A 15,972-nucleotide genomic window follows, 5' to 3' on the forward strand; every position below is an offset into this window, starting at 1 on the left:
TTGTGTCGCCGTGTTCACGGACAACACGACGACCATGTACTATATCAACAAGCAGGGAGGCACCAGGTCCTCCTCCCTGTGCCACGAGGCGATACGTCTCTGGGACTTTTGCGTAGCCCACTCCATTCACCTCAGGGCTTCCTTCCTCCCTGGAGTACGGAACACTCTGGCAGATCGATTGAGCAGATCCTTCCTGTCACACGAGTGGTCCCTTCGCCCGGACGTCGCTCTCTCCATTTTCCGGAGGTGGGGTTATCCCCGGGTGGACCTCTTCGCGTCCAAGGGGAACAGGAAGTGCCAAGCGTTCTGCTCCTTTCAGGGCAGGGAGCCGGGGTCGATAGCGGATGCCTTCCTCATCCAGTGGTCAACCCACCTGTACTATGCATTTCCCCCGTTCCCTCTGGTCCACAAGGTCCTCCTGAAGGTGCGCAGGGACAGGGCTCTCGTGATCATGGTGGCCCCGGCGTGGCCCAGGCAGCACTGGTACACCATGCTGCTGGACTTGGCCATAGCCGACCCAGTTCCCCTGCCCCTTCATCCGGACCTGATTACCCAGGACCACGGGACCCTCTGTCACCCAGACCTGCAGTCGCTGCACCTAGCGGCGTGGCTCCTGCGTGGCTGACTGGTTCCGAGCTGCGCTGCTCTACGCCTGTGAGAGAGGTGCTCTTGAGCAGCAGGAAACCGTCCACAAGAGCCACATATTCGGCGAAATGGAAGCGCTTCTCCTGTTGGTGCGTAGAGAGAAATCTCCGCCCTATGGAAGTTTCGGTATCCGAAATCTTAGACTACGTTTTGTCCCTCAAAGGGCAAGGTCTGGCCTTATCGTCGTTGCGAGTCCACCTAGCAGCTATCTCCACCTTTCACCCGGGTGCGGACGGTCGCTCCGTTTTTTCTCACCCGACGGTGTCGAGATTCCTTAAAAGGCTGGAACGTTTATTCCCTAACGTCCGTCCCCCTGCTCCAACCTGGGATCTTAACCTGGTGTTGTCCCGGCTCATGGGGCCCCCCTTTGAGCCGTTAGCTACTTGCTCCCTGCTCTACCTCTCTTGGAAAACTACCTTTCTAGTGGCTATCACCTCAGCTAGACGGGTGTCGGAGCTCCGAGCTCTTGTGGTAGACCCCCCATATACGGTCTTCCACAAGGATAAGGTGCAGCTGAGACCACACCCTGCTTTTCTGCCCAAGGTGGTCTCAGCCTTTCACGTCAACCAAGAGATTTTCCTTCCGGTTTTTTTCCCAAAACCTCACTCCTCAGGCAGGGAGCAGCAGCTCCACTCGCTGGATGTCCGTAGGGCTCTCGCGTTCTACATAGAGAGGACTAAGCCCTTCCGAAAATCCCCCCAACTTTTCGTGGCGGTAGCAGATCGTATGAAAGGTCTTCCTATCTCCTCCCAGAGGGTATCCTCTTGGGTTACGTCCTGTATCAGGACCTGTTATGACTTGGCCCATGTCCCTACGGGTCGTGTGACTGCGCATTCCACCAGGGCGCAGGCGTCGTCGCTAGCTTTCCTCGCCCGTGTGCCCATCCAGGAAATCTGTCGGGCAGCGACCTGGTCATCGGTCCACACCTTTGCTTCCCACTACGCCCTGGTCCAGCAGTCGAGGGAGGATGCGGCCTTCGGAACTGCAGTGCTCCGTGCCGCGACTTCTCACTCCGACCCCACCGCCTAGGTATGGCTTGGGAGTCACCTACCTGGAATGGATGTGAGCAATCACTCGAAGAAGAAAAGACGGTTACTCACCTTTGTAACTGTTGTTCTTCGAGATGTGTTGCTCACATCCATTCCACACCCGCCCTCCTTCCCCACTGTCGGAGTAGCCGGCAAGAAGGAACTGAGGAGCGGGCGGGCCGGCAGGGGTATATATTGGGCGCCATGGCGGCGCCACTCCAGGGGGCGACCTGCCGGCCCACTGGAGTTGCTAGGGTAAAAAAGTTTCCGACGAACGTGCACGCGCGGCGCGCACACCTAACTGGAATGGATGTGAGCAACACATCTCGAAGAACAACAGTTACAAAGGTGAGTAATCGTCTTTTCTCTCTGGGGGGTGTTGCTGTCCCAGGGATGGGGTCAGGCAGGGCTGTCCGTGCCGGGTGTTGCTGTCTGGGGGGTGTTGCTGTCCCAGGGACGGGGTCAGGCAGGACTGTCCGTGCCAAGTGTTGCTGTCTGGGGGGTGTTGCTGTCTCAGGGACGGGGTCAGGCAGGGCTGTCCGTGCCGGGTGTTGCTGTCTGGGGGGTGTTGCTGTCTCAGGGACGGGGTCAGGCAGGGCTGCCCATGCCAGGTGTTGCTGTCTGGGGGGGGTGTTGCTGTCCCAGGGATGGACTGAGGCAGGGCTGTCTGTGCCAGGTGTTGCTGTCTGGGGGGGTGTTGCTGTCTCAGGGATGGGGTCAGGCAGGGCTGTCCGTGCCGGGTGTTGCTGTCTGGGGGGTGTTGCTGTCTCAGGGACGGGGTCAGGCAGGGCTGTCCGTGCCGGGTGTTTCTGTCTGGGGGGTGTTGCTGTCCCAGGGACGGGGTCAGGCAGAGCTGCGCATGCCAGGTGTTGCTGTCTGGGGGGGGTGTTGCTGTCCCAGGGATGGACTGAGGCAGGGCTGTCCGTGCCGGGTGTTGCTGTCGGGGTGGCTGTTGCTGTCTCAGGGATGGGGTCAGGCAGGGCTGTCCGTGCCGGGTGTTGCTGTCTGGGGGGTGTTGCTGTCTCAGGGATGGGGTCAGGCAGGACTGTCCGTGTCAGGTGTTGCTGTCTGAGGGGGGTGTTGCTGTCCCAGGGACGGGGTCAGGCAGGGCTGCCCATGCCGGGTGTTGCTGTCTGGGAGGGTGTTGCTGTCCCAGGGATGGACTCAGGCAGGGCTGTCTCTGCAAGGTGTTGCTGTCTGGGGGGGTGTTGCTGTCTCAGGGATGGGGTCAGGCAGGGCTGTCCGTGCCGGGTGTTGCTGTCTGGGGGGTCTTGCTGTCCCAGGGATGGACTCAGGCAGGGCTGTCCGTGCCAGGTGTTGCTGTCTGGGGAGGTGTTGCTGTCTCAGGGATGGGGTCAGCCAGGGCTGTCCGTGCCGGATGTTGCTGGCTTGGGGGTGTTGCTGTCCCAGGGACGGGGTCAGGCAGGGCTGTCCGTGCCGGGTGTGGCTGTCTGGGGGGTGTTGCTGTCCCAGAGGTGTGTGGGGAGCCCTGTGCCCAGCGCCCAGCCTCACCGCTCTCCCCCCAGACGGGCAGGTACTCCTCCTGCTGGATGTTCAGCATGAGCTCCAGCCCGTTGCCGGAGCCACCCTTGACGGTGGTGAGGAGCTCGTTGCCCGGCGCCCCTGCGTTGAAGGTGTAGCACTTCCCCAGGCGTGTGAAGATCTGCAAGGGAGACAGAGCCGGACATGAGGGGTCACATGGGGAATTATTAGTCAAATTGGAAAAGATTGGGATCAATATGAGAATTGAAAGGTGGATAAGGAACTGTTAAAGGGGAGACTCTAACGGGTCGTACTGAAGGGTGAACTGTCAGGCTGGAAGGAGGTTACTAGTGGAGTTCCTCAAGGATCAGTTTTGGGACCAATCTTATTTAACCTTTTTATTACTGACCTTGGCACAAAAAGCAGGAATGTGCTAATAAAGTTTGCGGATGACACAAAGCTGGGGGGTATTGCTAACACAGAGAAGGACCGGGATATCCTACAGGAAGATCTGGATGACCTTGTAAACTGGAGTAATAGTAATAGGATGAAATTTAATAGTGAAAAGAGCAAGGTCATGCACTTAGGGATTAATAATAAGAACTTTAGATATACATTGGGGACACATCAGTTGGAAGCAACAGAGGAGGAGAAGGACCTCAGAGTATTGGTTGATCGCAGGATGATTATGAGCCGCCAATGTGATATGGCCGTTAAAAAAGCTAATGCGGTTTTAGGATGCATCAGGCGAGGTATTTCCAGCAAAGATAAGGAGGTGTTAGTACTGTTATATAAGGCGCTGGTGAGACCTCATCTGGAATACTGTGTGCAGTTCTGGTCTCCCATGTTTAAGAAGGATGAATTCAAACTGGAACAGGTTCAGAGACGGGCTACTAGGATGATCCGAGGAATCGAAAACCTGTCATATGAAAGGAGGCTCAAAGAGCGTGACTTATTTAGCCTAACTAAAAGAAGGTTGAGGGGGGATATGCTTGCTCTTTATAAATATATCAGAGGGGTTAATATTAGGGAGGCAGAGGAATTATTTAAGCTTAGTACCAATGTAGATACAAGAACGAATGGGTATAAACTGGACACTAGGAAGTTTAGACTTGAAATTAGACAAAGGTTTCTAACCATTAGAGGAGTGAAGTTCTGGAACAGCCTTCCAAGGGGAGTAGTGGGGACAAAAGACATATCTGGCTTTAAGATTAAGCTTGATAAGTTTATGGAAGGGATGGTATGATGGGGTAGCCTAATTTTGGCAATTGATCTTTGATTATCGCCAGATAAGTATGCCCAGTGGTTGGTGATGGGATGTTGGATGGGATGGGATCTGAGTTACTGCAGAGAATTCTTTTCTGAGTGCTGGCTGGTGAGTCTTGCCCACATGCTCAGGGTTTAGCTGATCGCCATATTTGGGGTCGGGAGGGAATTTTCCTCCAGGGCAGATTGGCAGAGGCCCTGGAGTTTTTTCGCCTTCCCCTGCAGCGTGGGACATGGGTCACTTGCTGGTGGATTCTCTGCAGCTTGAGGTCTTCAAACCACAATTTGAAGACTTCAATAACTCAGGCATAGGTTAGGGGTTTGTTATAGAAGTGGATGGGTAGGGTTCTGTGGCCTGCTTTGTGCAGGGGGTCGGACTAGATGATCACATTGGTCCACTCTGACCCTAGAATCTGTGAATCTATGAATCTATGAGTCAGCCCCAGTCCAGCCCAGAGAGACACTGCACCAGGATTAGGCCACGCTGTGGGGGGCTGTGCCATGTGCAGAGCTGTGTCTGGATGGGGGGCTGGGCCTGTCTGCACTGCTGTAAGTCCAGGGCTGGTAGGCCACCATCCACCATCCCCAACCAACTAACCCTAACCCAACCTCAGCTACTAACCGAGCTCAACCAACTAACCTTAACCTATCAAAACCAACTGCAACTAGGGACAGACAGATGTCCTGTGTTAGAGAACCCGGGGCTGGCACCTCTACATTAGTTCTGAACCCTGTGTTAACAGGGGCTCTGGAAGCCTGGCAGCTCACAGCTCCAAGTCAAACCAGCCCAAAATGGGGCCACTCCCCGCCTCGGGCCATGGGCGCTGACTGTCCACCCTGTATGGGCCAGCTGCCGTTCTGTCTGCGCTCTCAGCTCCTGGCGCCAGCCATGTGGAGAAGGCGCCTTTGGCCAAACCTTGCTGGCTTGCGCGGTCACTCACCTGGCAGGAGCTGGGCGAAGGCTGGGCGACACGTGGGCAGCACTTTGACCCACCCAGGGGACCTGGTGGATTTAATGACAGAGCAGGGGGAGGCGAGGAGCAGGCAGAGCCACCCAGGGGACCTGGCGGATTTAATGACAGAGCAGGGGGAGGCGAGAAGCAGGCAGAGTACCTGGCATGGCAGCCTCGTGATGCTCAGCACAGCCGCTAATGCCCAGTTCGTGGCCCAGCACCATGCAGAGACCTGGCACCTGAGGAAAGCCACATTTCTGGAGCGTGGGAGCAGGTTGGGGCTGCCCCCCTTTGGGTAGAGACGCCCGCAGGAGGCCCCCTGACTGGCCAGAAGCCAGCTGCCCCAGACTGCTACAGCTCTGCTGCGCTGGAGCTGCGGGGTTGACTCTGGGTCAGGCACGGCAGAGGTGTCTGAGCAGCCAGGTGTGCAGTTTGCCCCAAGCGGCGGCAGTAAGGCTAGACCGGCAGCATTGCTGGCGTTGAGAACAGCCCATGGATGCGACCCATGTGCCCAGGGTTTGCCCCCACAAGAGCATATGGGCACTACGTTGTTGGTATGCAGGCCCTTGGGACCCACGGAGGCCGATTTACGAGCAGCAAAGTGTTCACAATGCTGGGGTTCGTCGCCAGTCGGGAGTCGACATTCAGGGACAGGCTGGGCTGCTGTTCCCAGGGCAGAACCCTGTCACAAGTAGCATTCCTGTCCCCACGTGGGCTCGTGAAACCAGGCCCTGAACAGTGCAGGTGCAGACCGGCTGTGGGATGTGCTGTGGGCAGGTGGCTACACACCGTTTGGATGCCAGCGTCTGGGGAGTTGATTCCCTCCGACTGGCCCTGTGACTGCGAAGGGTTATGGAAATGGTCCCCTCAGCCAGGTGGGTGTACCTAGGCACCAGGAGTCAGGGATGCTCTGTGTTCCCACGCCATGGACTGCCTGGCCAGCCCAATGGCAGAGGGGGAGAGAATCCCAGAGCCCGCCAGAGTCATCCAGTCTAATCCTCTGCCAAGACGCAGGATTTGTTGTGTCTGTCCCATCCCAGGCAGACGACTCCAACCTCCTTCGGAAAACCTCCAGTGAAGGAGCTTCCACAGCCCTCCCTTCGGGGTCGGCTCCCAGCAGAGTTTGGGTTGGGTTCCTCGGGGCAGGCCCAGAGAAAGGCGCACAGGAGGTCTAGGACATGGCCCCCGGGGGAGGGGGCGACTGGCCGATGGCCCGGGGGGAGGGGGCGACTGGTCGATGGCCTGGGGGGAGTGAACAACTGGCCCATGGCCCCAGGGGAGTAGGGGAGTGGGCCACTGGCCGATGGCCTGGGAGAAGTAGGGGAGGGGGCAGCTGGTCAATGGCCCCGGGGGGCAGTGGGGGAGTGGGCGGCTGGCCGACAGCCCGGGGGGATGGAGTGGCTGGCCGATGGCCCGGGGGAGTGGGGGAGGGGGTGACTGGCCGACAGCCCCGGGGGGGAGGGGCGACTGCCCCAGGGGGAGGGGGCGACTGGCCGACGGCCTGGGGGGAATGGGGGACTAGTCGACAGCCCCAGGGGGAGTGGCCTGCTGGCTAGAATACAGGGGCCACTCCAATTGCCCGGACGTTTGGCACCCATGGCCCGGCCCCTCCGCAGCAGGTCAGCGGGGTGGGACCAGCGGGAGGACAAGAACTGACGAGGAGGCCGGGGGTGTTAAGTGGGGGCTGCTGGGCCCAGAAGCACCTGGCCTGGGCTTAGGGAGGGGTCCTGGAGCGCTGGGCTCTGGCCCGACCCAGCTGGACTTGGCTGTAACTTTCTGTTCTCTGTGGTAACTACAGACTGTCTGCGCTGGGTCCGGACGCCCACTGACCCCCGGCTCTCACACGCTGGCCGAGCTCACTGCAGGCAGGAACTGGGGGTGCAGGACTCCCTCTGGGGGTGCAGGCATCTCGCCCCAGGATGCCCTGAGGGGAGCTCACGGCATGAAGCAGGCGGCTGAAGGCTCCCAGGGTGGGTCCCAGAAGGCAGGGGGTGGTTTCCCTTTTGTGAAAGAGGGAGGCCCTGAGGGGGGCTGAGACACAGGGATTCTCCTAGGGACGGTTCCAGAGTTGGACGGAGCACCGGGCCTGGGGATCTGTGACACCCCACACCATAGCCCAGTGGTACCCAGACTGTGGGGTGCGCCCCTCTGGGGGGCATGGAGGAACGTATGAGGGGGTGTGATGAACTGGGAATGTCTTAATGTTTTCTCTGAATACTGTGTTGGTGCCTCAGTGTCCCCTCTGCAGTTCTTAAGTATCCAGGTGGTGGGATAAGGGTGTGTGATTGCTGCAGAGCAAAGGGCCAGTGCACCTAAATGCCTGGCACTCGGTCTCCTAGCAACTGATGGCCTGGGCCCCTCCCCTGCAAAGGTGCCAGCTGAAGGTGTTGGAGACAAAGGGATCAGGTGACCTCCTGGCCCAGGAAAGGGGCTGAGGAGAGAGGAGGGGCTGGGAGGGGTTGTTAGTCTGGAGCTGGCTGGAGTCAAGGGTGGAGGGCAGACCTGGGGGTCTGGCTCACTGCCCCCCAGAATGGACCCAGCCGAGGGGTCCGGTTCGCTGTATCTACAAGCTCTGTTTTAGACCCTGTTCCTGTCATCGAATAAACCTCTGTTTTACTGGCTGGCTGAGAGTCACGACTGACTGCACAGTGGGGGTGCAGGACCCTGTGGCCCCCCCAGGACCCTGCTGGGGTGGACTCGCTGTGGGAAGCGCACGGAGGGGCAGAGGATGCTGAATGCTCCAAGGAGAGACCCAGGAGGTGAAGCCGTGTGAGCTTCTTGCCCTGAACAAGTCTGCTCCAAGGGAGAGGAGGCTCCCCAAAGTCCTGCCTGGCTTTGTGAGCAGCAGTTCCAGAGCATCGCCTGGGGACTCCGTGACAGGGGGTGCACAGCAGGGCCCAGGCCAGCCCCCAGCTCCACTCCGCCCCCCCAACCCAACTCAGCCCCACCTTTAGTCCCAGTGCCTCCCTCATCCCCAGTTGCGCTGTCAGCCCACTGCTGAGCCGCCTGCAGCAATTGGGGTGGGGGGACGATGGGAAAAGTTTGGACACCATGGCCAGAGCCAGACACCCTTGCACCCCCCGGCCAGTGCCCCCCCTGCACCCCATAGTCAGAGACACCCCCATAGCCAGAACAACACGCCACAGCCAGAGACCCTCACACACCCCATAGCCAGAGAAACTCCCCCCATAGCAACTCTCCCCCACAGCCCATTGCCAGAGGCCCCCTGCCCCCACCCAAATCCAGCAACTCCTCTTTACCCCGTGGCCAGAGAGACCCCTGCCCCTCTGGGGTATGGACCCCCATGCCATGGGGTGTTGCTGATGATTGTGGCCCCTTTCCCGCAGGAGGCACCAGCCTGAATCTGGCCTCTTAGATCCTGCAGCCCGCTGGCAGCTGGGCTCGGACTCCTGGGGGTGGCAGGTGAGTTTTCAAGAGCCTGGGCAGGGGAGGCTCCCTCCGCGGGATGCAGTGGGCCCAGGTTCACTCTCTGCTGCCCCCAGGGTGTAACTCAGACCACATGGGAATTGTTTGTAATAGCTGTATGCAGCCTTGGCATGCCTCAGTTTCCCTCGGGGCATGGCATTGCTGCCCAATGGGCTGACACTCCTGGGAGAGTGCAGTGGGTGGGGGGGGCCACGGTGCCAGCTGGGGATGGATAGAGTCACTACAGAACCGGCCCAAATCTACAGAGAGGCCTGCAGGGCAAGGAGATGTCAAGGCCTGACCGACCCCCAGCAAGCAGCGGGCTGCCCGGCAGGACTTGGTTACAGAGCTGGCAGCCCGGGGCAGGAGGCTGGGGAAAGGGCTCTTCGGAGGGACTCCGGCGCCTGGGGTGGGGAGACAGGGGACAACAGCGAGTGAAGTTGGGGCCGGGGCTGGCACTGCTCGGCTGGCCGGGCGGATACTGGCCTGTGGCTGGACTCCTGCCTCGCTGCGCTGACCTCGGCCCGTCAGAAAGGCCAGACAACTAATTGACAGGTCCTGGTTGGCACAGGCGGCCCGCGTGGCACTGAATGCACCCGGGAACATTGCCCCGGCAGGGCCCAGCACAGCCTCCCACAGGCCTCGCTGCTGGGAGCATGGGGAGACGGGGCGTTGGGGTGAAGGCCCTGCCTTGGAGTGTGGGTCCCTAGGGAACTGGGGGTCCCTGGGCCCCGCCTGCTAAGCAGTCCCCCCCAGAGCCTGCTGACAGGCCAGGCACAGCCTAGACTCTGCAGCTCCGTGTCAATGACCCACGGAGACCTCTGGGGTTCTCCACCACCACCCCGGCACTGCGTAGAACAGGCTGCCTGGCCAGGGACTGGCTCCCACTTCCCCAGGAAGTCTTGGCCCGAGCAGGCGTAGGCCAGCGGGGTAAGCGGTGCCGGCTGGGGGGAGCTGGCCCAGCACTATGCTGGCCCCGGGACTGGCTCTGGGGCAGCTCGGGGGGATGCCCAAGCTGGGCATCCTGGGGGAGGGAAGGGTCCATACACCCCCCCACACCCCAGCCTGGGACATCCCGAAATGGCAACTGGGCCCTGGGTTGGGTGTGATGGGTGCAGCAGGCCCCAGTGCCCTGCGTAGGGGTGTGATGGGTGCAGCAGGCCCATGTGGGTACCACGGCACCCAACCCACACCAGGGACGCTGTCCTGGCAACCAGGCTGCACAGGTAAGGGAGAGGAGCCATCGCCATGGCAACGGCTGCACTGAAAGAGGGGAGCCATTGCCATGGTAACAAGGGATCCATCTAAGGAAGGGGGAGAGGGGGCGTGTGGGCAGGGAGCCGCCTTCATGATCATCCATGTCCAGTCTCTGTTGAATGCCCCTTGCAGGCCTGCCAGGGGAGCAGGGGACACGCCTGCTATTGTGGGCTTGGCCCCACAGGCTCCCTATGCTGCAGGGGGGGGAACCCCAGCTGCAGCAAGAGCTGAGCACAGGGTGGGCACTGCCAGGAGGTGCTGTGAGCTTGGGCCTGCCCCTTCAGGCCAGGGCCATATAGGGCAGGGAAGAGTTGCGGGGCTCCCTCATCACCCCCTCTGTGGGCCTGTCCCCTTCTCCAGCTTCCCACGCCCCTCTCGTCCCTGATCTGCCTGCTCCCCATCACCCAAGCTGCCAGGCCGGCCCGGCCCAGCCTCCAAGGGACCCTGCCTAGAGGGAGACACCCCAAGCCCAGAGAAGAGGCCAGCCCAGCACTGTTGCAGGCAGCCTGGTTGCATGCCCCCCGGGGTCTCTGGAAAGTCTCATTATCCACAGCAAAGTCTGATGCTCTGACCGTGCCTGAGCGCTTGGCCTGAGCGAGACCTTGTGGCAGGGAGTTCCACTGGCTCAGTGTGGGTGGGGACAGAGGGATCCCTCCCCCAAGCCTGGAATGTGCGGCCAGCGCCCTGCTGCCCTGTGTCCCCAGCCGCGCGAAGGTCCCACCCTGTCACCCTGCTAGGGCAGGGGCCACCCTAGGCCTCAAACCCTTTCAACGCCTGGGGTGACCAAGTGGGGGAATTTCTTGTTTTGCCTTGTTTCCTATGGGGGGTTTTCTTGGTTTTCCAGTGGTTTGCATGCAGAGCGGGTGGGACTCAGTTTCCCTGGGTGCTACAGGTTTAACGAGGTGAGGGAAGAGGGAGTTTGTTGGTACGCAGGACCGGAGAGGGGACTTGGGACCACAACCACTGGTGTGGAGAATGGACACCCCAGCGACTGGTGACTGGTGACTTGACGACCCAGCTCAGGAGTCACAGCTGGTTCTGGCCAGTGGGAGGACAATGGGCTGCAGGGAGAGGACCCCGGTGACCTGACCAGCCGGTTCCAGCCAGAGGAGGGCTGAGAGGAGAGGAGACCCAGGCCACTCTGTTTACGACCCTGTTTCCCTGGAGAGAAGACAATGGACAGAGGGGGCTTGAGGCCGGGATATCGGAGGCCCAGCTGGGAAGCAGGGGGGCTCTGGGCTGGATAGGGGGAGCAGGCAGAGCCCACCTGGATGCAGAGCAGGCAGAGCCCCCCCTGGATGCCAGAAGAGAGCCTAGTATGTGCTGGGCTGAGGGAGGCCAGGCCTGAGGCCGGGAGAGTTTCCTGTGCTGGGTTCAGACGCATCAATATAACCCTCCTGTGTTACGCCTGGCTGAGAGTCACTCCGGGCTAGAGAACAGGGGGCATCAACCCCTTCGGGGTGGAGGAGGCCTGGGGGGTCCAGAGCGTGTGGACTCCCTGAGGGGCCCACGTGCGAGAGACAGACGTGCTGAGGCTCACAGAGAGTGCGGCTCCAGGGAGTGGAGGGGCCGGACCCCGAGAGAGGGTGGCACCCCCGAGAAAAGGGGCTGTTGCAAACTGAAAGGGGCACCCCCCATGGATCGCACGGGGCCACGAGTGGGCACGACCGGTGAGTCCGTGACAATCTGGCCCATCCCCAGCTCTGCTCATGCCCCTCCCACGCAGCTCAGTCTTGAGTCGCCCCAGGGCCCTCAGTCGCTGTCAGCCCGCACACCTGCCCCCCCCCACAGTGCCCCCTGCTGGGAGAGGCGGGAGCTGAGCGTGCCCCCCAGCCAGGGCTCCTGCCCTGCCCCAAATACTGTCTGCCCCACCCCGTTCTTAAAGGGGCAGCAGCCAGCAAACAACAGGCCAAGGCGGTGCACCTGGCAGCCCGCCCAGCAGCTGCAGCAGGCCCCTGGCACAGCTAGCACAGGGCCCAGCTCCGCCCAGCCTGGGGCATCAGCAGAGTCTGCACCCACGCGCCGGCGTCCGCTCCCGCGGGCTGGCCCCAGCCTCAGTGTGGAGCAGCCTGGTCAGGAAGCCACAACACACAGACCTGTGCACACACTGCCCCACGTCAGCGCATGGCCCCTGCGTCACACACGCATGCACACATTGTGTGCATTTTACACAAGTGTGCACACATGGCCCTGTGTCACACACGCATGCACACATGGTCTGTGTTTTACACAAGTGTGCACACATGGCTCCTGTGGCACACACAGCCCAGACTTTACACAAGTGTGCAACAGCAGCGACACTGGCAGCAAGATTCTTGGTTTCTGTTTCTGGCACTAGGGTCCGAGCACGGTCCTGTGGGTGTGAACAACACACTGAGCTCCCCCTCCCGCCGGCAGGAACTGAGGCCATGACTAGCCAGCGCCGCCTGTCCCACCGGGCTGGAGCAGCAGGGTGTGCTCCGCCCCAGCACCTCGCACAAGGGACGGGCCAGAGGGAGGTTCCAGGTGGCGCTTGCTGGCCAGCGAGGCAAGTGGCTTTGCTGGAGGTGCAGTGAGTGTTCCCAAGGGTCGGGTCCTTGTCCCTGCAAACCGCAGCAATGATTTCAGCTGAACTCCGCGGGCCAGGCCAGCTTGGGAGCGCAGCGCGAGGGGGCGTCTGAGCCATGTGGCCGTGGACCGGCACCGAGCAGCGCAGCTGGCAGGGCGCATGGGATATAAATGGGGTCAGAGCGGCCAGCGTCGCTCAGCCAGCCGGCTGGACAGCTAAGCCCACGGGCCAGCTGCGAAGCGGGGGGCTCCTAGCCAGGCTGCAGGGCCAGGCCATTGCTTGTGGTGCACGGGCCCATCCTGCGAGGAGGGCTGTAATGACGCTGACATGGTGTCCAGGGTGTCTCCTTTGGGAAACGCTCGGCAGCCTGCGGCCCAGACAGGTGCTTTGGGGAATTGTCGGCTCAGACCCGGCTCCCGAATGTCAGCCAGCTCGTGGCACCAGAGACGGCGAGGGCCCGAGCGCCTGGGTGGGGCTGGCAGTTCCGGGGCTGGCAGGGGCCGGAGACCCACAGCTACAGGCAGGGCCGGCTTGGGCCAATTCCTCAGAATCGGGCCCCGTGCCTGCGCCTAAGAGGGTCCCGTGCCTTAGGCACCTTTTTAATTTAAAAATTTTTTTTACTCACCCGGTGACAGTCCAGGTCTTCGGCAGCACTTTGGCAGAGGGGGGGCCACAGAAGACCCGGAGTGAGGGAAGGGCCTGCCACCAAAGTGCCACCGAAGACCCGGACTGGTGCCGGGTATTCAAATTGGGCCCTGCCGTTCCTAAAGCCGGCCCTGGCTGCAGGGTCCCAGAGGCAGAGGGGAGCCTGGCACGTCTGCAGACAGCTACGCTAGGGAACGGATGAGCCCAGCAGTGGGGCCTGGTCTGGCTGGGCTGCGGGGCGGGTCTTAGCTCCAGAGATGGGGGATGAGCCCAGGGGGCAGCAGCCCAGCCATGGGGGGAGCAGGAATCCCATGCCCACTACTAGGCACATTGGGGAGGGGTGGATCGTCACCCCGTTCCCTCTCTGACGCCCCGGGAGTACGAGCCCAACGCAGCAGTGCCAACAGCACGACCCCCCCCACCCCAAGTGACTGACAGACCCGAGCTGCCCCCTCGGCCTGGAGTCAAACATCCCCCCACCTTGCCCAACACCCCGCAGGCAGAGCTGCTCCCCGGTCTGGAGCCAGCCGGAGGCTGTGCCAGTCGGGGCCGCACTCACCGCGGTGAAGTTCTGGGCGGTGCAGTCGCTGCCACGGAAGCTGCACTGCAGCAGCATCTCGGCCATGTCGTGGCCCGTGCGGTTGTAGAAGTCGGCCATGTCGAAGGGCTTGGCTTTGAAGTTCCGGAAGTTGGCCTTGTCCCGCAGGGCGGCCAGCAGCTGGGGTTCAGCCAGGTGGGGGCTGCGGATCTCGTAGCGGTCGCTGAGCAGGGCCAGCAGCTGGCCCACGTGGTACAGGTCGTTGCGGGTGATGCGAGAGAAGCGGAACTCGTTGAGGTTGCAGATGGTGATGGCGGGGAAGGTCAGGTTGGGCGCGGCCACCTCGTCCAGCTTGGTGACGTGCGGGTAGCTGAAGAAGTAGGTGACGCGCTCCATGCAGACCAGCAGCAGCAGCCCCAGCGAGCCCAGGAAGAAGAGGGCCCAGAGCACGCGGCGCAGCGAGAGCGAGCCGTGCCGGAAGATGTGGCTGATGCCGTGCAGTGAGGAGTTGTTGGCAAAGACCTGGAGGCTGGAGAGCCGCTCGGCCCCCATGCTGCCCTGTGAGCAGGCCCTCATGGCGGCTCCAGTCCCTGTGCCCGGCAGTCCCTCACGCCCCAGCCCCGGGGCAGACGCCTGGGCTCCCTGCTTCCCTCCCTCGCCTGGGTTGCCCGCGGTGCCCGCCCATGCTCAGCTGTCTGGCAGCCAGGTCCCGGGCTCCCCCTGCACCCGGCGCGGCCAGAGCAGGACCCTGCTCCCACCAATCGCAGGCACTGGCAACCACAGCCCCAGATCACCGCGGCGATGGAATGTGGCCTGGGACCCCGTCTCTGGGCTGCGCCCCCCCTCGCTGGCCACCCGCGCGGCAGCTGCTCAGCAGCCCATTGTGTGCCCGTCTCCAGGGCTCCTTGCCGGCGCGATGGCTCCGGCTCCTTAGCAGTCTGCTGCTCCCCCGCCACTGAACATGCTCACGCAGCCGCTCGACTCTCCAGCCGGAGCCAGCGCTGTCCCCTCCCTGCCTCCTTCACACCCGGGCCCCATCCGTTCCCAGGCCGAGCACACAGCAGCTGGCACGGCCCCCCAGACGCGCCCAGCTGGGGCTAAACACATCACGGCACCCCTCTGTGGGTGGGCGAGATCTGCAGCACAGGGAGAGCAGCCTAGGGAGCTAGACTGGGGGGCTGGGAGCCGGACTCCTGGGTTCCCTCCCGGCTCTGGGGGGCTGGGAGCCAGGACTCCTGGGTTCCATCTCAGGCCTTGCTGCTCACTCTGTGTGAGCTGGGGCAGACACACACTCTCTGGCAGGTGCCCAGCACTTATACTGCCTGGGCTCGGGGGGGCAGATCTCTGCCCTACCCACAGGTACTCCAGGGCCTCACTGCCCACAGCTGGGTGCCAGGGGCCGTCCCCAGACGGCCTTGCCAGGAACACGGCCTCCAGCCAGTGCCCCCAGCTTCCCTGGCCAGGAACTGCCCGCAGACCACGGACAATCGGGGGAGGAACGAAGTGGAGGCAGCAGCTCCTGGACTGCTGACAAGCCTGTGCCCTGGCAGCAACACCCCCAAGCCACGTCCTCTTGACCTGATTGCCCAGTGCTGCCCGCTGCAGAGAACCACCAGTCGGTGCCCACCTTGGAGGGCAGCTGGTGCCAGACCCAGACCCAACAATGCTTCCCCCTCCCTCTTTGAGCCCCCGCTTCACTCAGCGGAGAGACCTGGAAACAAGGACTGTAGCTGCCCCACAGGGGCCTCACCCCTCCCTCTCTGGGGCAGCCCACCCCATGGCGATCAGCCCTCCCACTGCAGGAGGGCACTGCTCTGGGGAAGCTTGCAGCACTGGGGTCCCTGTCTGCTCTGGTGCTCCCCAGGTGACGGGCATGGCCCGGGACTGGCAGTAGCTGGGTGTGTGAGGTGAGGGCAGAGCCCTCCATGGGTGAGGCCCCCCCCCATGGGCCAGGGGGGCTGAGCACAGCTGGCAGGTGGGGCCCACAGGCAAGCAACAGGCAATACAGTGGGCAGAAAAATGACCATGGAGCCGTAACATGCACATGTGGGCCCCTCAAGCAGAGTCAGGAGCACCTGCCTTGCCCCAAAACCAATCTTCCTTCAAGGAGACCCCCACATCCTGTGCAGGGAGGGGCTGACCCCCATGCTCAGCTCCAGCACCCTCAAACCAGGGGTCAGGGAG

General features: G+C 62.0%; 1 protein-coding gene across 1 annotated transcript in view; it reads right to left on the bottom strand.

The window, feature by feature from the left end:
* The window catches only part of ASIC3 (acid sensing ion channel subunit 3), a 56,504-nt gene extending 41,607 nt beyond the window's left edge, over window positions 1-14,897 (bottom strand). Inside the window, exons 1-2 of the mRNA XM_030546624.1 lie at window positions 13,810-14,897; window positions 3,186-3,336 (exon numbers count right to left, since the gene is read on the bottom strand). Coding sequence (XP_030402484.1) covers window positions 3,186-3,336; window positions 13,810-14,364 — 706 coding nt within the window. The 5' untranslated portion in view covers window positions 14,365-14,897. The remainder of the gene's footprint in view (window positions 1-3,185; window positions 3,337-13,809) is intronic.
* Between the last annotated feature and the right edge of the window lie 1,075 nt (window positions 14,898-15,972).

The sequence above is a fragment of the Gopherus evgoodei genome, unplaced genomic scaffold (assembly GCF_007399415.2).
Source record: "Gopherus evgoodei ecotype Sinaloan lineage unplaced genomic scaffold, rGopEvg1_v1.p scaffold_47_arrow_ctg1, whole genome shotgun sequence".
Lineage (NCBI taxonomy): Eukaryota > Metazoa > Chordata > Testudines > Testudinidae > Gopherus > Gopherus evgoodei.